Below are 22,769 nucleotides of genomic sequence, written 5' to 3'. Positions count from 1 at the left end.
TCCCTCGAACTCAGCACCGCCTTCCTAACCTGCAATCTTCTTCCTGACCTCTCCGCCCCCACCCCACTCCGGCCTATCACCCTCACCTTGACCTCCCTCCACCTATCGCATTTCCAACGCCCCTCACCCAAGTCCCTCCTCCCTACCTTTTATCTTAGCCTGCTGGACACACTTTCCACATTCCTGAAGAAGGGCTCATGCCCGAAATGTCGATTCTCCTGCTCCTTGGATGCTGCCTGACCTGCTGCGCTTTTATAGCAACACATTTTCAGTTTTTCACTGGTTGCCTCCATAATGTAGTCTCATTCTAGGATTTTGCCTTGTATGTATTCATTAAACACCTTTTCCAAACTGCCTTTGCCAATTCATTTCTCCTGTTTGTATGATATTTGAATAATTGTTGCATTGTCTTTGTTACAAGCTTCCTGCATTGCATGATTAATGATTAATTAATTCAAAACTACTATCGAGAGGAGGATCCATAAACCACTCTCCATGATGTTTTCAATACCTTACGATTTCAACTCTCATCCACACTGATTTGACTGTTATTTCCAGCCAAGCTCCTTTCTCACAATTATTTTTGTGTCATTCTTCGGCAGGTCTACCACCCAACTTTTCCATTATGTCTGACCTTTCAAAGCGCCAACAGCCATTGATCGTTAAGTACGTAATTTTGATCATGTTGCAACATGTTTCTGTAATGGCTATTCTATCAAACATATTAATCATTAATTGTGTCATTATTTCATTTAATTATGAATGTTTTGTGCTTTCAAGCAAAGGTTATACAATTTTAACTTACTTTAAAGTCATTTTCTTAGATATACCTTCTTTGATCAGATACCATTAGATTAGATTAGATTACTTACGGGGTGGTAACAGGCCCCTCAACAAGTCCACATCAACTCTCCAAAAAGCAACCCACCCAGACCCATTTCCCTACATTTACCCCTTCACCTAACACTACGGGCAATTTAGCATGGCAATTCACCTAACCTGCACATTGTGGACTGTGGGACGAAACCGGAGCACCCAGAGGAAACCCACACAGACACGGGGAGAATGTGCAAACTCCATACAGACAGTTGTCTGAGGCGGGAATTGAACCCGGGTCTCTGGCACTGTGAGGCAGCAGTGCTAACCACTGTGCCACCGTATCGCCCATATTACTGTTGGACAGTGACAAAGATTGATCCAATTAAGGGCCACACGAGTCAGAATTACTCATGCAACAAAGGGAAGGGACCCTTCTCCAACTATTTTGAACAGAAAAGGAAATGGGATGCATTAAAATGTGTGCAAGCTGCAAATTTATGTTGCCAGTACTACACTGGAAATGAGCATTTCAAACATCCGGGAATTTAAATCAAGGCAGCTGTATTTTAGAAGCCTTCCTCAATCATGCCATGCAGAGCCAGTGTGTGATCCATGGATTGGAAGTGGGAAGAGTTTTAAACAAAAATTATGTTGCTTCATTTACAAGTCATTATGAAAAGCTGTAGTCGAAATTGAATCAAGAGCGAATTATGGCAATGCTGTGATTTAAGACATAAGTTACTGTTAAATAATGTGGTTATCAGGTTGTTCCTGCTGACAACAGACATCCTAGTGAGTGAAGACTCTAAGCACTGTAAGAATCTAGACTAAGGGAAACTATTTAAAAATAAGGGAGTCATCCATTAAAGACAGAAATTAGGATTTTTTTTCCTCTCAGAGGGTGGGGAGTCTTTATAATTCCCTTCCTCAAAAGGCAGAAGAAGAGTCTTTGAAAATTTCTAAGGCAAGGGAAAATAGACTGCCAAAAGAAATGGCGTGAAAGTTTGTTGGGAGTTTGTCTATGGTCTAATCAGATCAGCTATGATCTTACTGTCTGGCAGAACAGGCTCAAGGGGCTCAGAGATCTTCTCCTGTTTGAATATGATTCTGCAGAGGATAACTTTTTAAAGTATGTGTTCAATGGGTATTTACCGACTAATTTATGAACTATAAATTCTAAATATTATTAAAAGGATTGAGAGTTTTGTTGTAAAGTGGATAATGGGTGATTGAGTTGGTAAGGTAGAGCAGATACAGGTAATCCACAGATTCGTAAGTGCAAGCATTTGTAAGTCTGACGTTTGTAAGTCAGGGACCACCCTTATCAGTAAGAAATGGCCTTGATTGCTATTTCAATTCAACGCAGAATTTGTTTTTTTAAACAACAATGGCAACCTTCTAGTTCCCCTTTTTAATAATGAAATAAATGCAAGAGTTTCTATGTTAGTGAACAGAACTGTTACAAAATAACCTTTTCCAATTTATAGCATTTGAAAATAGTTCAAAATAACAATCAAATACATGGCTGTTTGAATAAGGTATATCCTTAAGCATGTTCTCCTCAGAATTTATCTTGATCCTTCCATGAATTGTAGGACTTACATGTATTTATCATTAAAAATTGAAAAAATATTTTAATATTCTCACTCATTCCTATGTTATCTTTTTTCTGCAGAAACATAAAGCAAAAGGGAGAGCCAAATAAATAGCCTACGAAATAATTTCCTGTATTCAGATAAAGATCTGTAATGATGCACTGAACCAAAGTGCAGTGGACCCTCCATCCTCCTTGGTTAATTACTCAGGAAATGTGTGACATCAGGAGCTAACAACTACTGAAACAGAAGCAAAAGTTTAATTAACAAGAGTCCAAAAAAAACTTGAAATCAATCTTGAAACAACAGAGCTAATTAATAATGCACAACCATTGCATTACACAGCCTTCAGCATTTTGGGCAGAAGCTTGCAAGATGGCAGCTGGCAAATTTTTGAAAAAGCAAAACTGGAACAGAATACCAAACAATTTTTTTTATTTTACATTAAGAGTATGAATTGTAACCAGTTGCTAGATTGTAACCACCAACAGTTTGAAACCCGAAGAAAGCAGTTAGCAGACTTGATTACCTGTGCTTTGAGACTTTGCAACTCAGCTTCAAGCTTATTGATTTTTTCCTCTCTCTTCTGTATTTGTGCCTGTGCCTCTTGCCGGGCTGTAAATTCCTCATCAAACTGAAAGATAAAGGTGCATCAACCTAGGCCCTGTGGACTTCTGCATTATCAAGTGTGCTTTATTTTTGAGAACGCTGTGGTATCTATATCACGTGGAGGTACAACACAGAAACAAACCCTTCGGTCCAACTCATCCATGCTGACCAGATATCCTAATTAATCTAGTCACATTTGCCAGCACTTGGCCCATATCCCTTTAAAGCCTTCCTATTCAAATACCCATCCAGATGCCTTTTAAATGTTGTATTTGTACCAGCCTCCACCACTTGATTAGACAGTTCATTCCATATACGCACCACCCTCTGTGTGAAACAGTTGCCTCTCAGGTCCCTTTTAAATCTTCCCCTTCTCATCCTAAACATATTCACACCCCAGGGAAAAGACCTTGTCTAACTAACCTATCCAGGTCCCTCATAATTTTATAAACCTCTACAACGTCACCCCTCAGCCTCTGACGCTCCAGGAAAAACAGCCTCACTTATTTAGTCTCTCCCTTTAGCTCAAAAGGAAAATATGTAGGACAGATAAAAGGAAACCAGTAGATGTAGAACATATTCCACTAAAATAAGATTAGCATATCGGTTAAGGGCACATGGAGTAATATTTTTGGACGAAGGAATGTTTAAGTAATGGGCAAGAAGCAGAAAGTAGGGTTAATGGGACAGTGAAGTTGGCAATTGAATACTCCAAGAAAGATTTCTGGGTCCTTCATTTTTTCAAATTTATATTGGATTTAGGCACAGAAACAGACAAAGTGTATTCACATCGACTGACTATCATAGAATCATTAAATCCCTACAGTGCGGAATCAGGCTCAAGTCCACACCAACCCTTCGAAGAGTACTCCACCCAGACGCATTCCTCCACCCTATTACTCTACATTTCCCCTGACTAATGCCCCTAACCTACACATCCCTGAACACTATGGGCAATTTAGCATGTCCATTTCACCTAACCTGCACATCTTTGGACTTGTGGGAGGAAACCAGAGCACCCAGAGCAAACCTATGCAGACACAGGGAGTGCTAACCACTCAGCTATTGTGCCGCCTTATACACAGTTACTGGGAACATAAGCTGTGTGGACGTCACAAAGTCACTCAACGTGGTACAGGCAGATCGGCATTTAGTATTGCCAAAAAAAAAGCTTATTATGCCAAAACTTTACTTCTTGCAGTCAACAACACAATTTCCAAGAATACCAATTCAAGGGGAAAGCTCAGATTAATACGACATGAGAGAACAATGGTGATTGGTTAACAAGTAGACTCTGACTAGTAGAAGGTTTGCCATGGAGAATGTATCAGCTGATGCTGATTGATCATTAACTACCAGGCTGTATTTAAATTTTAAATGAGGCAGGTTAATCTGGTTAAGATAGGTTAAGGGTTTATGCTCGAAACACCGACTCTCCTACTCCTCGGATGCTGTCTGACCAGCTGTTTTTCCAGCACCACACCTTTTGATTCTCATCTCCAGCACCCGCAATTCTCACTTTCATCAGGGTATTGCCTTGATAAAATGAACCAGTGAAGACTACCAACTATTTTGTTGTAATAAAAAAGGCATTGTGCATATTAATGTTCTTTCTGGCCGCAAAGAAGAGGGCACTATTGCATCCATTACATGCAGTTGCACCAAGTTGCGAGCCTAGCTGACAAGCCTAAATTCGTTGTCAGTGTAGCTCTCCATACGCTCCGAACTATCAAGCAAATAAAGTCCAACTGCAGAATAGTATATGATGTTGTATTGTGAGTTTTGAAGAGCAGGCTGTTTGGTTACAGTCAGATCCTTGCTCATCATGAATAGCTGAAGACATATGCTGTTTGATACAATCAACCAGACTTTGGAATATGGGGAGAGGTTGATCCAGCAAGTTAAAATAGCCAGGTAAAGGACAGTACCTTGAGAATGAAAAATAGGATGAAGAGAGACTGACCTGACCAGTTAGAACGGAACGAGCCGCAATTTCTGAAAATCAAAATGTGATTCTGGGCCTAGTTTTAGGAAATCAAACTGAACAAGTTAAAGGGTAGCAATGGAGAACACTTTAGTAGTGGTAAATATCATAATTCAGTTAGTTTTTAACATAATTATGGAAAAGGACAAGGATTCAACAGGAGTTAACATTCTAAATTGGAGTAAGACTAATTTTACTAAATTGAGGAGTGATTTCAACTGGGGATGCATTCAAAAGAAAGATTCAAAGAGTTCAGAGTATGTACCTAAAATAAGAAAAGGATGGGATGGCCAAACTTAGAGATCCTGATGTCAAGATGCATATATGGCAAAGATGAGGCAGAAAACGAAAGTGTATGTTCAACACCGAGAACATAATATTTTAGAACGCCAAGAGGAATATACAAAGTGCAGCAGTGAAATCAAAAGGCAATTAGGAAATCAGAGAGAGGGCAAAGAAGAAAATTGACAAGTAAAATCAAGCATAATATCAAAATATCTTTTCAACACATTAAGAATAAGAAGATAATTAAGGAAAGAGTAGATTCCAAAAACCTACTTATGTATGCCGACAGAGAATGTGGGAATAACTCTGAAAAGGTATACTGCACCAGGACCAGATAAAATGTACTCCAGGCTGTTAAAAGAAGCTATCAGGAAAGTATCAGACACTCTGACTCTTGTTTTTCGATCTTCACTGAATGCAGATATGGTACTGGAGGATTGAAGGACTGGTAATGGTATCATTTTGTTTCAAAAATGGAACAAGAGTTACCCTGGAAAATTACAGCAGTGAGACTAATCTTGGTAGTGCCAAATTATTGGAATCAACTCTAAAAGACAATATTAACAATCATTTAGAGATGGACAAGGTAATCAAGGACTGTTGGTATAGATTTTTAAGGAAAGTTCCTATCTGACTACTTGATTTAATATTTTGAGGAAGTAATGCGAATTAATTAAGGTAGTGTAGTTGATGTGGTCTACATGGATTTTAGTAAGGCTTCTGATGAGGTCATACCATGGTAAACGAGTCTCTTTTTTTGAAAAGCCCATAGAATCCAGGGGAATGTAGCAAGCAGGATACGAACATTAATGGCTGATAAGCAATTTTAAGACTGGAAGGCTGTTCCCATTGATTTTTTGCACAGCTCAGTATTAAGCCACTTGCTTTTTTGATATATATATCAATGATCCGGAGGTAAAACACAAGAGGGATGATCAAGAAATTTGCAGATAACATAAAAATTGACTGGCTCTTTGATAGTGAGGAGAGATGCTTTGGACCACAGCAAGATATCAGTGCATTGGTCAGATAGACAAAAAGTGGCAATTGGCATTCAGCCTGGAGAAGTGTAAAGTGATGCATTTTGGGGAATTCAAGGGAGTGAAGAACCTTGAAGTGCATGTTCACAGATTCTTGAAGGCAGCAGGACTGGTCCATAAGCTGTGTTAAGAATACTTCTAAGAATTTTTCTCTTTATTAGTTTATGCACAGAATATAGGCACAGGGAGGTTATGCACATCTGCTCTTGAGGTGTGTCACAATATATATTAACGAGTTGTTTAAAAATTGTCAAAAACAGTAATTAATGTTAGCATCTAGGATTACCTGAAGGAATGCCAGAGACCTAATGGAATGAGGGAACAAATAATGGATTTATTGATTAAGGGTTAAGTGACTGTATAACTATGGGGAGCATATAATCAGTGGGATGGGAATTATTTGGAGTGTGATTAACTGAAATAAAGTTCTCACTAAAAATGTGGACTCAAACTCTATTTAAAACAGTTATGTTCTCGTGTAACAGTTAGGTCACAGCTTGAATACTGCATGCAGTTCTGTCGGCTCATTACAGAAAGGATGCAATTGCACTAAAGAGGGTTCAGAGGGAATTGCCAAGGCTGTCGCACAACCTGCAAAAATTGCTGTTGAGAAGAAAGATTGGAAAAGTTCAGGATATTCTCCTTTAAAAATAGGACGCTAAGAGGAGATTTGATTGAAGTGTACATGGTTATGAGGGGTCTGGATAAGAAGGACTTGTCATCTTTCGCAGCGGGGTTTTTAAGTGTCTGGTAGATGAGGAAAAAGTGGGGATCTGGAAATGATTGCCTGAGAGGATAGGAGAGACACAACCCCTAAATTAATTTCAACACAATCTGGCCACACCCCTAAAGTCCAATAAGCTCCAGGGAAATGGACTAACAGCTGGAAAATGGGTTAGGCTGGGTAGTTAATGTCTCAGCAGGAACAAATGTGGTGGGCAGTGTGGGCATCTCAGCACACATTCTAAATATCTGAAGAGTAGGAGTGTACCGGGATATGGAGAGTGGGTTGGAGAGCAAGACTATATGAATTGCTCCTTAGAAAGGATAGTGCAAACCCGATGGGTTAAATGGCCTTCTTCTGTGCTACAACAAATCTATGAAAAACAATTTTTAAAAATGCATGATACTTGTAAATTCATAGAGAGATATACAAAGAACATAAAGTTAGCAAGCAGGAATAACAAAAATCAGAAAAATAACTGACATCTTTTTATTGGAAGAAAAATGAAGGACAAGAACAAGCAAGTCTTGTATAATTACGCAGGGATTTGGTGACACCACAAAGACAATACAAACAATCTTGGTCTCCATGTCTATACTTGCCATGGATAGGCTGTAATATTGATTCATTAGATTAGTGTCTGGAACAGGATGCTCATCTTTCATGAGACATTGAATATATTGGACCTATGCTCATTGAAACAGGCAGTGTGGTAGCAAAGATTTTGTTTACCCTGCTGAGGAATCTAGAATATTGAGGCACAGCCTCAGGAGGATAAAGGCTCAAACATTTGAGTTTGAGATGAGGAAAGATCTCTTCAGTTAGAGGGCCTTTGTATTTGGACTTCTCTAACATTTAGATGCTCCATTATTGACCACATTCAAGGCTGAGAAAAACATAATTCTAATCTATTGAGGAATGAAAGGGTATGGGAACTAAGCGGTCAAGTAGAGTTCAGGCAAAAAAAAAGTCATGATTGTATTTAAAAGCTTAGCAGGCTGCAAGGGTCATGGTCTACTCCTGCTCTTACTTTTTTACATGTTTTATTCACATCACTTTGGAATGAGGTTTCCTGCTGGTCCACAGTTTAAAAAAAAGCACTAAGACCATCTATCATCTCTTCATTTATCTCAATTCCACCCATAATTTCATTAAGACACATGTATTTTAGATTATAAAGCAAATTAAGGTGAAGAATGCTCCTTTCTCAACAGCATGGACGATACAATGGTATTACGTACCTTTCTAGTAAGATCTGAAAGCTTTTGTTCACACTCATCGACTCTTGCTTTGTCAGCACAAATATCTGCAGAGAAAATAAGCATGTGATCCAGGTTCATAACCTTATTGACATCAAACTTTAAAATGTTCCCTATGTTGTTGTATCAATTAAATATGATTCAGCTTTTTCTCCAAAAATATTCTCACCAACAAGATGATCAAAGTTTACATCTAATCGTTTCCGGTATGTAAAGTCAGGATCCATGCCACTGCGGTGTAACACTATCTGGGAAACACATTCTTCTATGATCTTGAAATACTGTGGCCTGCAATAAAAAGAAGCAAATTAATTCATTTAGTCTGAATTGAACATGAAATTCACAAATTGTTGTGACTGTGTCCAGTATTGATACACAGATCTCATTTTGTTAGATGATCCATTTTTCTTCAGAAGTCAGATGACACCAGATTATAGTCCAATATGTTTATTTGAAATCACAAGTTTTCGAAGCATTGCCCCTTCGGCAGAAGTGAGAGAGAAGCATGCAGGGACAGAATCTATAGGAGGAGAGATCAAAAGATCACACAAAAGCTGTGAGTGGAGTGTCAACAGACTGTATAATAGGTCTGTGCAGGTGATTAAGACTGTCAGACGGTGTAAGTAAAATATCAACAGCTGAATAACAAGCAAAGGGATGACCTATAATCCGATTAAATGAGGCAGCGAGATAATTGCAAAATATTGAAAGTAAAGTGGTACTGGAGACAAGTCAAACCAAATGACTGGAATAATATAATATGGATTTCTGTCTAATCAAGCTAATAAGTAATCTAAAACTGTACAAACTAATTAAGATAGAGTGATCATAACAATTTATCAAGATGATGGTGTCAACACAAAACAGTAAAATTTTACAGACACAGAAACGTGGTGGAGTCACATGTAGTGCAACATGAACTCAAGATCACAATTGCGAGTGTCTTCACGGGGACAGAACTTGGCTATCAGTTTCTGCTCAGCAATTCTCACTGATACACAACAATGCAGAATCGCTGAGCAGAAACATGAAGACGGCCTTAACCATGATCTTGGGTTCACGCCGCAGTACATATGACCCCACCAGGCATCTGTATCTGTAAAATATTTATAAGTGCCCTGTTTTGACACCATAACATTAATAAATTGTTATGACCTCTCCATCTTAATCAGTCTGTACAGTTTAGCATTACTTATTAGTTTGGTTAGACCCTCGGCCTGTGACTCTTATACCTATTATGTTATCCAGGTCATTTGGTTTGGCTCCAGCACCACCTAACTTTTAATTTTTGCAATTATCTCTCTGCCTCATTTAATTGGATTATAGGTCATCCTTTCATTTATTATTCAGCTGTTGACATTTTACTCACACCATCTGACACACTTGATCACCTGCAGAAACTTATTATTCTGCATGTCTACACTCTACTCACATCATTTTTATGATCACTTGATCCCTCTGCCTATAAATTCTGTGTCTGTATGCTTCTCTCTCACTTCACCTGGTGAAGGGGCAACGCTCTAAAAGCTTGTGATTTCAAATACATTTGTTAAACTATGACTTGGTATCATCTGACTTCTGACCTTGTCCACTCCAGTCCAACACTGGCACCTCCACATTACATTTTCTTCCTTCCTTCGAAAGAAGTGCAACTTCTGTGTCGTGGTGAGAACTACTGTCATTGTGTGATCAGTTGGTAATACAGCAAACATTTTTATTAACCGGCATCTATCGGACCAGAAATGTGCCAGTCAATCAAACATTCCAGATAATCAACAGGTCAACATCACCACAGTAAACCCAACCAAGCAAAGCTGCAAGGCATCAACATTCTTTTTTTTAAAACTCTATGCATAAACATCAACACACACCTCCTAAAATCAGTGTACAAACACACAGTAAATATTAGAAAGGTAATTCAGGGAATAGACCCATCACTTTAATTAAAGCATAAATACTGGCACATCTCAGTAGATCATGGTTTTGGAGGTATATAATTTTCATTGGATGGTGCTGCGTTGATTGGTGCATTTATCTTGAAGAAGTTTTATTTCAGGACATGATCAATATATTTTTATATCTGTTTCTTTAGTGTTTAGTTTCTTCCTTTGTTTTATTGTTTATGTCACTCTTAATCACTATCGCTTGGCCTTTGTCAAATGTCTGTCTTTTCATACCACCTGCTGTTTCTGACTCTTCTCTCTCCCTTTTTTTCTAGTTATCTTTTTTATGGGACACTGACTTTGTATACATGTTTGGTCTTTTTTGTTGTGTTCACATTTTAAATTTATGTTATTTTCATTTCATTCAGATTTTTAACTCTTATTGTCAATTTCTAGTGAATGCATTAGGTTTCAGTTGGGCTCCAGCATCAATCATACGTATGTTTCATGTGTGAATGTCAGGCAGAAAAATAGTGCAGTTGAGGCAAAATTCAGTACAGTACAATTCAAATTTTGATTATTTAATTAAGTTTGCCCAATTCACAATCTGTAGGTCTGGCGATGAGACAGTGTAATGCTAAAGCAGTTTCATATAATCAGGTTGAGTCGTCCATTTAATTAGTCATCCTAATTAATATCAAAGGGTTCCTGCACCCATTGCGAATATGTATGGTAAGTGTGTATAGTCAATTGACAAATGAACTGTGGCATTTATAGAATACATCATAAAGAACATCTAGGAAGAAAATGTTCCTAGATGTAATATTTTCAGTTGACGCAGCCAATGCTCCACAGATGGTGGAACTTATATTCAATTCATAAAATCTTAGTAATGGTAACATGAAACTCTCATTGATTGTTGCAAAAATCCATCTGATTCACTAATGTCCTTCAGGGAGGAAGATATGCCGTCTTTAACAATTCTGGCCAACATAGGACTCAAGACTGTGTGGGTCTGCAGAAAAATGTGGTTCACCCTTAAACGATTGCTGAAATGCCAAAGCAATTGCGACCGGCAATAAATGTTGGCTTCACCACATCCAATGAAAAATAAATAAAAGAAAATAAATCAAAACTTACCTCACAAAATAGTCATTCGTGATCAATAACATGTGTTGAAGAATGGAAAGGAAATGACTTTCAGCTGCCGTGTTCTTCAATGTATTGAACAGCATATTATAAACATCATTAATTTCAGTGCAGCAAACGTTAAGGGAAATACATTGCAGGAAGTAACAAATTAGCATACATTGATCAAGTTTCTAATCATTAGATTAACATTTCCAAGCCAGAACAGAAAGTATGATGATAAATGTTACTTTCCTCTTCATCAATTGGTGAACGCTAACATGAGGGGACATAGCTTTAAATTGAGGGGTGATAGATTTAGGGCCGATTTTAGGGGCAGTTTCTTTACTCAGAGAGCAGTAGGAGCATGGAACGGCCTGTCTGCAACAGTAGTAGACTCATTAAGGGCATTTAAATGGGCAATGGACATACATATGGATAATATTGGAATGGTTAGGTGGGCATCAGATTATTTTCACAGGTCAGTGCAACATCGAGGGCCGAAGGGCCTGTAATGCGCTGCAATGTTCTGTGTTCTATATTAATTAGTATTATGGATAGCATTAATATGCCAAAGAACCAAGAAACAGATGACATTGTAAAAATAACACCTGAGGTAATGAAACAGGGATTTGTGATAACTTCCAATGCAAAAATCGTGGCTTTGTGTCTGCTACAACACGTATGTTTCACACAAAACCTCTTCCTATCCAACTTTCTCTTTCAGTTTTGATTTTTGCATTTATGGAAAATCTGGAAGTAATGAACATAAATTTCTTCACACTTTCCCTTCAAAGAGATTTGTTGGAGGCATTCATAGAAGGACGTCGTACGAATTCATCACACTTATCTAATTGCTGTAAATAATGAACATTATAAATTAACTATAGTTGATCAACAAAGATATAGTCAGGCAGAATTTGTTCAAACATATGAATTGGTAATCCACAATAATCAACATTTTTTAATCAAATGTACCAATCAGCAACCAGAAACTGCTACAGGACAGGTACTTAGGTAGGATTCCTGATTTTTTTTTTAGCAGCCACATTGCTCTTCCAGCTGGCACACAGTATATACCCAAGAATACAGCTTATAACCTTCACACAGAAAAGCTTAAATATCATTTCTGTAATAACAGCAAACGTACACATAACAAATCCAATTAGAAATTTATCCAATAGATTTTGCCAATTTCCAAAGGCTTCAGTGCTGACCTTTGATCTCTTTCCACTGCTTACTTTCTACAGCTGTGACTTCCACAATCTTTTGTTACTTAGTATATACTATCAAACTCTCCTCCACAAGAAGCACATATGGTATAAAAATGGGTCATTCAGCCCAACTATTCTATGTTGGTCTTTATACATCACTCCTAACTTTCATCACGCAAATCTACCTTCGTAACCCTCTATACCATTCTCCCTCAAATAATTATGTCACTCTCCCATATTTCACTGTGATAGCAAGTTTTACATTCTTCGTGAAAAGCAGTTTCTTTCGTATTTCCAATTCAATCTAATATTGATACCAACTGGTTATGCTCTTGTCTCAAGTACAAATAATCTCTCTCTCTCTCTTCATCCAATCAAAATCTTTCATAATTTTGAAGATCTCTATTAAGATAATCCTAAAACTTTTTTCCAAATAAAAGAGACCCAACCTGTTCATCTTTGCCAGTTTGGGTGGGGATGAGGGTGTGGGTCAGGTGGGCTGCAAATCAGAGAGTTTGTACAGACTTCATAGGCTGAATAGTCACTGTTGGGATTCTATGAATCAAGTTATTAATGGCATAGGGTCTTTTTTTTTCCCCACACTGGGACCTTGAGTGACAGCCCCAGCTTTCAGCAGTTGAACCGGTGCATAGCTGGGATTTAAAGACAGTGAGTCGGGAGTGTGGTGCTGGAAAAGTACAGCAGGTCAGGCAGTATCCGAGGAGCAGGAACATCGACATTTTGGGCAAAGGTCCTTCATTCAAAATGAGGCTTGTAAGCCGACGGGGTGGATAGATAAATGGGAGGGGGTTTGGGGGAAGGCAACTGAGAGTGCGGTAGGTGGATGGAGGTGAGGGGAAAGGTGATAGGTCAGAGGGAAGGGTGGAGCGGATAGGTGGGAAGGAAAATGGACAGGTAGGACACGTCATTAGGACGTGCTGACCTGGAAGGTTGGAACTGGGATAAGGTGGTGGGAGGGGAAATGAGGAAACTGGTGAAATCCACATTGATGCCATGCGTTTGGAGGGTCCCGAGGCATTCTTCCTCTCGGCATCCGGTAGTAGGGGAGCAGCGTTGGAAGAGGCCCAGAATCTGCATGTCCTCAGCAAAGTGGAAGGGGGGGTTGAAGTGTTCCGCCACAGAGCGGTGGGGTTGGTTGGTGCGGGTGTCCCAGAGATGTTCTCTGAAGCGCTCTTCGAGTAAGCAGCCTGCCTCCCCAATGTAGAGGAGACCTCATCAGGAGCAACAGACACAGTAAATGACATGTGTGGAAATGCAGGTGAAAATGTGATGGATGTGAAAGGCACCTTTGGGGCTTTGGATGGAGGTGAGGGGGGGGAAGCGTGGGTGCAAGTTTTGCAATGTAAAGATAGTGGCAGAGCAGGACTGCTGGAAATTCTGACAATGGCGAATAAATCTGTCTCTGGCAAGGGTACAAAATGAGGCATCAGTGACGAAATATGTGTAAAACCCACTAATGCTCAGGAAGAGAAATCCTCCATGAAACTCCACAACATTGACACTGAGCTGATCTTTGGTCATGTTTAACCCAGGTTAGAGTCATATAGATGTTCAGCATGGAAACAAACCCTTCGGTCCAACTAGTCCATGCCAACCAGATGTCCCAATCCAATCTAGTCCCATCTGCCAGCACCCGGCCCATAACCCTCCAAACCTTTCCTATTCATATACCTATCGAGATGCCTTTTAAATGTTGGAATTGTACGGGTCTCCACCACTTCCTCTGGCAGCTCATTCCATACCCGTACCACACTCTGTGTGAAAAAGTTGCCCCTTAGGTCTCTTTTATATCTTTCCCCTCTCACCCTAAACCTATGCCCTCTCGTTCTGGACTCCCCACCCCAGGGAAAAGACCTTGTCTATTTATCCTATCCATGCCCCTCATGATTTTATAAACATTTATAAGATCACCCCTCAGCCTCTGACGCTCCAGGGAAAACAGTCCCAGCCTATTCAGCCTCTCCCTATAGCTGAAATCCTGGCAACATCTTTGCAAATCTTTTCTGAACCCTTTCAAGTTTCACAACATCTTTCCGATAGGAAGGAGACCAGAATTGCACACAATATTCCAACAGTGGCCTAACCAATGTCCTGTACAGCCGCAACATGACCTCCCAACTCCTGTACTCAATACTCTGACCAATAAAGGAAAGCATACCAAACGCCTTCTTCACTATCCTATCTACCTGCGACTCCACTTTCAAGGAGCTATGAACCTGCACTCCAAGGTTTCTTTGTTCAGCAACACTCCCTAGGACCTTACCATGAAGTGTATAAGTCCTGCTAAGATTTGCTTTCCCAAAATGCAGCACCTCGCATTTATCTAAATTAAACTCCATCTGACACTCCTCAACCCATTAGCCCATCTGATCATGATCCCATTGTGATCAGAGGTAACCTCCTTCGTTGTGCACTACACCTCCAATTTTGGTGTCATCTGCAAACTTACTAACTATACCTCTTATGCTCACATCCAAATCATTTATATATATGATGAAAAGTAGAGCACCCGGCACCGATCCTTGTGGCACTCCACTGGTCACAGGCCTTCAGTCTGAAAAACAACCCTCCTCCACCACTGTCTGTCTTCTGCCTTTGAGCCAGTTCTGTATTCAAATGGCAACTTCTTCCTGTATTCCATGAGATCTAACCTTACTAACCAGTCTCCCATGGGGACTTATCTAAGTCCACATAGGTCACGTCTACCGCTCTGCCCTCATCAATCCTCTATTACTTTTTCAAAAAACTCAATCAAGTTTGTAAGACATGATTTCCCACGCACAAAGCCATGTTGACTATCCAAATATATGTACATCCTGTCCCTCAGAATGCCCTCCAGCAACTTGCTCATCACCGACGTCAGGCTCACTAGTCTATAGTTCCCTGGCTTGTCCTTACCACCATTCTTAAAAAGTGGCATCAAGTTAGACAATCTCCAGTCTTCCGGCACCTCACCTGTGACTATAGATGATACAAATATCTCAGCAAGAGGCCCAGTAATCACTTCCTTAGCTTCCCACAGAGTTCTAGGGTACACCTGATCAGGTCCTGGGGATTTATCCACTTTTATGCATTTTAAGACATCCAGTACTTCCTTCTCTGTAATGTGGATATTTTTCAAGATGTCACCTTCTATTTCCCTATAGTCTATACCTTCTATGTCCTTTTCCACAGTGAAGACTAATGCAAAATACCCATTTAGCATCTCCCCCATTTTCTGTGGCTCCACACAAAGGCCGCCTTGCTGATCTTTGAGTGGCCCTATTCTCTCCCTAGTTACCCTTTTGTCCTTAATGTATTTGTAAAAACCTTTTAGATGCTCCTTAACTCTATTTGCCAAACTATCTCATTTGCCCGTTTTGCCTCTTAAGTATACTCCTACTGCCTTTATACTCCTCGAAGGATTCACTCGATCTATCTTGTACCTGACATATGCTTCCTTCTTTTACTTCACCAAACCCTCACTTTCTTTAGTCATCCAGCATTCCCTGTACCTATCAGCCTTTCCTTTCACCCTAACAGGAATATACTGTCTTTGGACTCTCATTATCTCATTTCTGAATGCTTTCCATTTTCCAGCTGCCCCTTTATCTGCGAACATCTGCTCCCAATCAGCTTTTGAACGTTCTTGCCTAATACCATCAAAATGAGCCTTTTTCTAATTTACAACTTCAACTCTAAGATCTGGACTATCCTTTTCCATCGCTATTTTAAAACTAATAGAATTATGGATGCTGGCCCCAAAGTGCTCCCCCACTGACACCTCAATCATCTGCCCTGCCTACCTCTCTTACCTTTCCTGGAGTTAACCCATCCATATGACGGCATTTGTGACTTTTCTTTCTTCCTAAAACTTCCATCACACCCCCTTGCTCTTGTAAATTCCACATTGCCTCTAACTGTCGCTCCAAGCAATCCATTCGATCTGATAGGATTTGCACCATCCATTTATTGCAGATATAATCCTCAGTAACACATAAACTCTTCCTAAACTCCCACATCCGACAAGAAGAGCATATCATTCTACAAGGTCCAATTTTGCTTTTTCCAATCTGTAGACCCAGAAAATAGCATTGTCTTATTCCTCAACAAAACACTGCTCCAGGCTAACTTATGGCTTATATTTTTTACGTTAAATAAGAAATATATCTCAATAAAACATGTAATCAAGAAAGCACCCACTCTACTCACTACTGCAGATTTACAGCAATGCCACACTTAAACATATTTACTTATCTGTTTCTGTGCTGTGACCTCTCTCAAACAGGTTCCTCCAGTTGTAAATTTCACTATTTGTTAATTTTCCCAGATGCACTCCGATGTTCAGCGATACATGAAGGCAGTAACTGCGCAGGTTCACTGCTGTGTCAGTTAGCAGTGTGGGATTCTTTTTTTCTCTCTCTCTCTCTCCTGCACAGACCATGTGCTGCCTTTGTCTGTTCCTCTCCCTTTCAAAAATGCCATTGTTTTGACCTTTTTTCTCTTCAAAGTTCCAAAACAATGCAACAGCATATAAAACAGTAAGTGCTACTCCTGGAATTTGAGGAAATTCTTTATTCTTCGAGTTTGATTAGGCTACTCAACACTTCCCTCCTTTTTATTTGAGCTGCATGCATCCCATCAGTCATCTCATCATTCAATGTAGTATCTACTAAGACGACAGAAATTATGTTCCCAATAATATGTGGAGCCCAGAACCAGGGGACACATTCTAACAACACAGGGTAGGCCATTTAGGACTGAGATGAGGAGAAAGTTTGTATCTAGACAGTGGTGTGCCTGCAGAATGCTCTGCTGCAAAAAGCAGTTAAGATCCAACTATTGCATGCTTCAAGGAGATATATATCAGTCTTAGGAATAAAGGAATCAAAGGATTTGGTCAGGAACGTCGGAATAGTGTATTGAGTTGGATGATCAGTCTTGAACATACTGAATGTTAGTGCAGGCTCCAAGGGCCAAAAGGCCTACTCCTGTACTTATTTTTCTCTCTTCCTATGGATTAAATGTTAAAATAAATAAATTATTAAACGTTTCTGCTACCCATTGTTATCAGTACATCTCTCAATGGTCCTAATCCTATTTCTAGTTGCCCTTATTTTAATGATAAGCTTGTAAAATACTTTGCTATTTTATGTTCCTTGGTAGTTAAATTTTGTTGCTGCATTCTTTGTCTTCCTAACTGCTTATTGATTTATCTCCTAAAACCTTTGTGCCGTCTCATATAATGCACAATTTTAAAATACTGTTTTAAATGCTTCCCATTATCTGCCTTTATTTTTCCCTGTTTTGTTTTTCCTAAGTTCTATTTTCACCTAATTACTGTGAGCTTTTCTCCAACCAATTAACATCAGCGATCCATCAGGGTGAAATGTTGCCTCCATGGTGCCAGGGTCAAGGATGTCTCGGAGAGGATGCAGAATATTCCGAAAGGTGTACAGTGACCAGAGGGAGATCATTACGCATGTTGTACCAATAACATAGGTAGAGACTTTGATGAGGTTCTGCATAGAGAATATAAGAAATTAGGCAGGAGGTTAAAAGAAGGTCTTTGAAGATAGAAATATCTGGATTACTAATAGTGCCATAGGCTCATGAGAGTACAAATAGGAGAATACAGGAGATGAATATGTGGCTGAGGAACTGGTGCGGGAGGCAAGGATTCGCCTTTTTAGACCATTGGGATCTCTTTTGGGGTAGAAATTACCTGTTTAAGAGGGATGGTTCCACCTGAATTGGAAGTGGGCCTTGCAGGGAAATTTGCTATTGCTTCTCAGAAGGCTTTTGACTAGGAACAGAGGGGAAACCAAAGCGACAGTAAATAAGAGAAAAGGCTGAGGCCGGTACAGTAGATAAGGGAAACAAATCTAATGGTCAATGCAGACAAGAGCTTCGCAGAGAATGTGGTAAGACTGACAAATTAAACTGTATTTTCTTTAATGCAAGAGGTCTGACAGGTACAGCAGATGAACTTAGGGCAGAAACATGGGGCTGTGATATTATAGCTATTATAGAAACGTGGCTCAGGGATGGACATGATTAGTAGATTAATGTTCCAGGGTATAGATGCTATAGGAAGGATAGAAAGGGAGGAAAGAGAGGAGGGAAGTGGTGTTTTTGGTTAGGGAGAACATTACAGCTGTACTTCAGAAGGATATTCCTCAGAGATCATCCATTGAAGTTTAATGATGTTACTTAATAAGAAAGGGATGATCACCTTGTTGGGATTGTATTATAGCCCCTCCAATAGTCAGTGGGAAATTGAGAAGTCAATATGTAAGGAGATCTCCGATATCTGTAAGGAAAATAGGGTTGCAATGGTAGGGGATTTTAATTTTCTATAGACTGGGACTGTCATAGTGTAAACACTTGGATGGAAAGGAACTTGTTATAAATATGTACAAGAAAACTTTCTTATTCAATATGTGGATGTATCTATTGGAAAAAGAGCAATACTTCTACTACCCTTATACTCTAGAGATTCATTTGATCACAGTTGACTATACCTTTTATTGGGAAATAAGGCAAAGCAAAGGACTGAGAGTCAGTGGGGAAGCACTTTGGGGCAAGTGATCATAATTGTATTAGTTATAAAATAGTTTTAGAAAAGGATAGACCAGATTTAAAAGTTGAATTTCCAAATTGGAGTAAAGCCAATTTTGATGGTATTGGACAGGAACTTTGAAAAGTTGATTGGGGAAGGCTATTCACAGGTAAAGGGACAATTGGGAAGTGGGACACTTTTAAGAATATGATACCAAGAGTTCAGAGACAATATGTCCTGTTAGTGTGAAAGGGAAGGCTTAAAGGTGCAGGAAATGCTAGCTGACTAGAAAAATTGAGTCTCTGGTCAAGAATAAGAAGGAGATATAGCCAACAGGGATCAAGTGAATCCCTAGAGTATAAGGGCAGTAGAAGTATACTTGACAGGGAAATAAGGAGGTCAAAAAGGGGACATGAGATACGTTTGGCAAAAAGAGTTAAGGAGAATCCAAAGAGATTGTGTAAGTACAATAAGGGCAAAAGAGTAATTAGAGCGAGAGAATAGGGTCCCTTAAAGATCAACATGGCCATCTACGTATGGAACCATAGAAGATGGGTGAAATACTAAAAGAATATTTTGTGTCAGTATTTACTGTGGAGAAGAACATGGAAGCTAGGGAACTTGGAGAAATGTCTTGAAAAGAGTTCATATTTCCGATAAGGTGGTGCTGGAAATCTTAAGACGCATCAAGGTACATAAATCCCCAGGACCTGATTAGGTGTGCCCCAGAACTTTCTGGGTAACTGGGGAAGAGATTGTAGGGCCCCTTGCTGAGATATTTGTATCATCGATAGCCATGGGTGACATGCCAGAAAACTGGAGGTTGGTTAATCTGAGGCCATTATTTCAGAAAGATTGTAAGAAAAAGCCAGGAAACTATAGTTCAGGGAGCTTTATGTCAGTGGTGGGTAAGTTTTTGGGGGGGATTCTTGAGGTATAGGACTTACATGAATTTGGAAAGGTATGGACTGATTAGAGATAGTCAGCATTGCTTTGTGCTTGGGAAATCACATGTCACTAACTCGCATTGCAGAAGATGCTGTAAGTATACAGTGTGCGCAGCATATGCAGGGACATCAAATATTGTCAATTATTTTGGGTTTATATAGCAGTCTGGCATGTTATAATTGATCTGAAAACATATGCGAATCACTTTGAAAAACTCACATACATCGGTTGACCACTGAAGAGATTCTCTCGAAGACATTCAATATGGAAATTTCAGGGTTTAACCTGCATTGTGAATGCAGTGGCATGAATCCTCCAACTGCATTCAGCAAATATGTTTTACCTGGCAATGAGGTGAGAGTGACAGACCTTAACATCAAGGCTGCATTTTGCCTAGTATGGCATCAAAGTGCTCTAGCAAAACTGGAATCAATGGGTATCAGGGGGCAAATTCATGCAAGTTGTACCTGGCACATGGGAGCATGGTTGTGGTTGTTGGAGGTCAGTCATCTTAGCTCCAGGACATCTCTGTAGGGGTTCCTCAAGCAAGTATCCTAGGCCCTATCATTTTCAGATGCTTTATCAATGGCTTTTCCTCTATGATAAAGTCAGAAATTGGGATGTTCGCCAATGATTGCACAATGTTCAGCACCATTTGGGATTTTTCAAATACTGAAGCAGTCCATGTTTAAATGCAACAAGATCTATATAATATCCAGGCCTGGGCTGACAAGTAGCAAGGAACATCTGTACCACACAAAAGCCAGGCAATGACTATCTCCAATAAGAGACCATCTAACCACTGCCCATTCATATTTAATGGTTTACCATCACTAATCATATTCAAGGCTGGGATCGACAGATTTGTGGTATTTCAGGGAATCAAGGGACACAGGGAACAGGTGAAGAAGTTGAATTAGGAGTGAAGAAAGGAGTGAGAGGGCAGGAGACCAGAAGAGCAAGATAACAGTGAACTACAAACAACTAGCAGGACTTTAGTTATCGGATAAAGTACAGTTATAGCAAGTGATTTTGTGTTGCAAAGTGTTGGTGAGGCCACATTTAAAGTACTTTGTAAAATTTTGATCAGGATATTTACAAAAGGATAGAAATGTGTTAATATACTTCAAGGAACATTCACACAATTCATACATGGATTGTGTCATTATGTTATGAGGAAAGGTTAAACAGGCTGAGCCTGTATCTGCTCAACTTCAGAAGAATAAGAGATGATCTTATTGAAACACAAGATCCTGAGGGGGGAGGGGGGGTTGGCAAAGTCAATGCTGAAAGAGTATTTTCTCTGATGCAAGAGAGTAAAATTGGGGACATGGTACAAAAATAAGGGCTATCTACATAAGGTGAACAGGAACGTCTTTGTCTCTACAAAGGTCATCAGTATTTGGAACTCTTGTTGTTAGATAGCAGTGAAGGCTAGATCATTGAATACTTTTATGACTTAGTCATTATAACTTGGAGAAACAGGATACCAATCCTTAAGAATGGCAACAATTTGATCATCAAGCCAAATCATGCTTGAATCACAATGTGTTAATGATACTGAAGAACAGTGGCAGAGAAGGAATGAAAAGGAAACAAATCCTGTACTCTGGATTCCACCACCTTATAGGGTTGCCTTGTCTCATGTGCCCAAACACTTGCCTGTTCAAGCACATAGCAGAAACCCATGACTCTCAATAAATTTAAACCTGCAAATGACACTCAGCAACATCAATGGCATATATTTAAAGCTCAGTCTCTGCTGTTGAACCTGGAACATAACTAAGAGTTAGACACCAAAAGCCAAGATGAAATACTTCAGTGGTCAGGAAATGGAAAGGCTCTATTGTGCTGTGCAGGTTAAGCATCAAATGCAGAGTGAAGCATCCCTGATCACCTTCAAAGGAAAAGGCCATTTGCACCAATGTTAGGTTTTGTTCTTAATTTCAACAACAGTTAACAATATATAGAGTGAACTGACAATTTAGCCACAAATAGCAAGATTTTTTGCATGAATTTTCATTCAGTGGGAACTATATTGAGGTTGCTCAAACCAAGCAAAAAAGAGACCTTCATTGCAACTGGAATGGCTCACTGTGCCATATGCTCTGCAGGACTGAATGACTGGAAGTGAAACCACAGATATTTTTGCTTTCTACCCAAGAATAAGCAAAGGCTACTGGTTAGAATCTATAAACTGGCAATGGGTCTTCGATTGTCTGTTTGAATCAGTAAGTTGCAGCATTTTTGAAGGTTAGTGAAAGCATTGTTTTATTACACAGTTTTCACTTCACGACAAAAGGTTTCTAATTTCCAGTTAATTTCACCTGTTACCACTTTTTTGCTTTACTAGTAAAGGACACCTTTAGAATAAAGAAAGAGTTCAAAAGAATTTCACTCATCAATGCAAGTCTTTCCTCCAAACAATAAATCTTCTCTCACCAGCTCATTAAATCTCAAAACATTCAGAATTTCAGCTTTAAAATCAAGAGTAAACTTTCCCAGTTAATTTTAGAAATAATGTTTTTGAAATTCATTTTTGCAAACTATTTCTGACCTTGATAGTATTTAATACTTTCAATGTTTCTGAAAATAACTAAAAACAAAAGCAATAGGCACATGGTGTCCAAAATATCTAAATTGTATATCCTGCCAGTCCTCATTTTGAGCTTTTAGTTTTGTCTAACAACTTAATATTACAGATTGGGACTACGACAAA

At 39.3% G+C, this 22,769-nt stretch overlaps 1 protein-coding gene across 2 annotated transcripts in view; it reads right to left on the bottom strand.

Moving 5' to 3' along the window:
• The window catches only part of LOC122550431 (protein diaphanous homolog 3-like), a 577,944-nt gene that overhangs the window by 402,703 nt on the left and 152,472 nt on the right, over window positions 1-22,769 (bottom strand). Inside the window, exons 12-15 of one of the 2 annotated variants that reach the window (XM_043691160.1) lie at window positions 11,339-11,455; window positions 8,485-8,603; window positions 8,298-8,362; window positions 2,944-3,048 (exon numbers count right to left, since the gene is read on the bottom strand). In XM_043691160.1, coding sequence (XP_043547095.1) covers window positions 2,944-3,048; window positions 8,298-8,362; window positions 8,485-8,603; window positions 11,339-11,455 — 406 coding nt within the window. The remainder of the gene's footprint in view (window positions 1-2,943; window positions 3,049-8,297; window positions 8,363-8,484; window positions 8,604-11,338; window positions 11,456-22,769) is intronic. The other variant, XM_043691161.1, reaches the window with a different exon arrangement.

Source organism: Chiloscyllium plagiosum, chromosome 6, assembly GCF_004010195.1.
Source record: "Chiloscyllium plagiosum isolate BGI_BamShark_2017 chromosome 6, ASM401019v2, whole genome shotgun sequence".
NCBI classification, from domain to species: domain Eukaryota; kingdom Metazoa; phylum Chordata; class Chondrichthyes; order Orectolobiformes; family Hemiscylliidae; genus Chiloscyllium; species Chiloscyllium plagiosum.
This window is presented reverse-complemented; position numbering and strand designations above follow the sequence as displayed.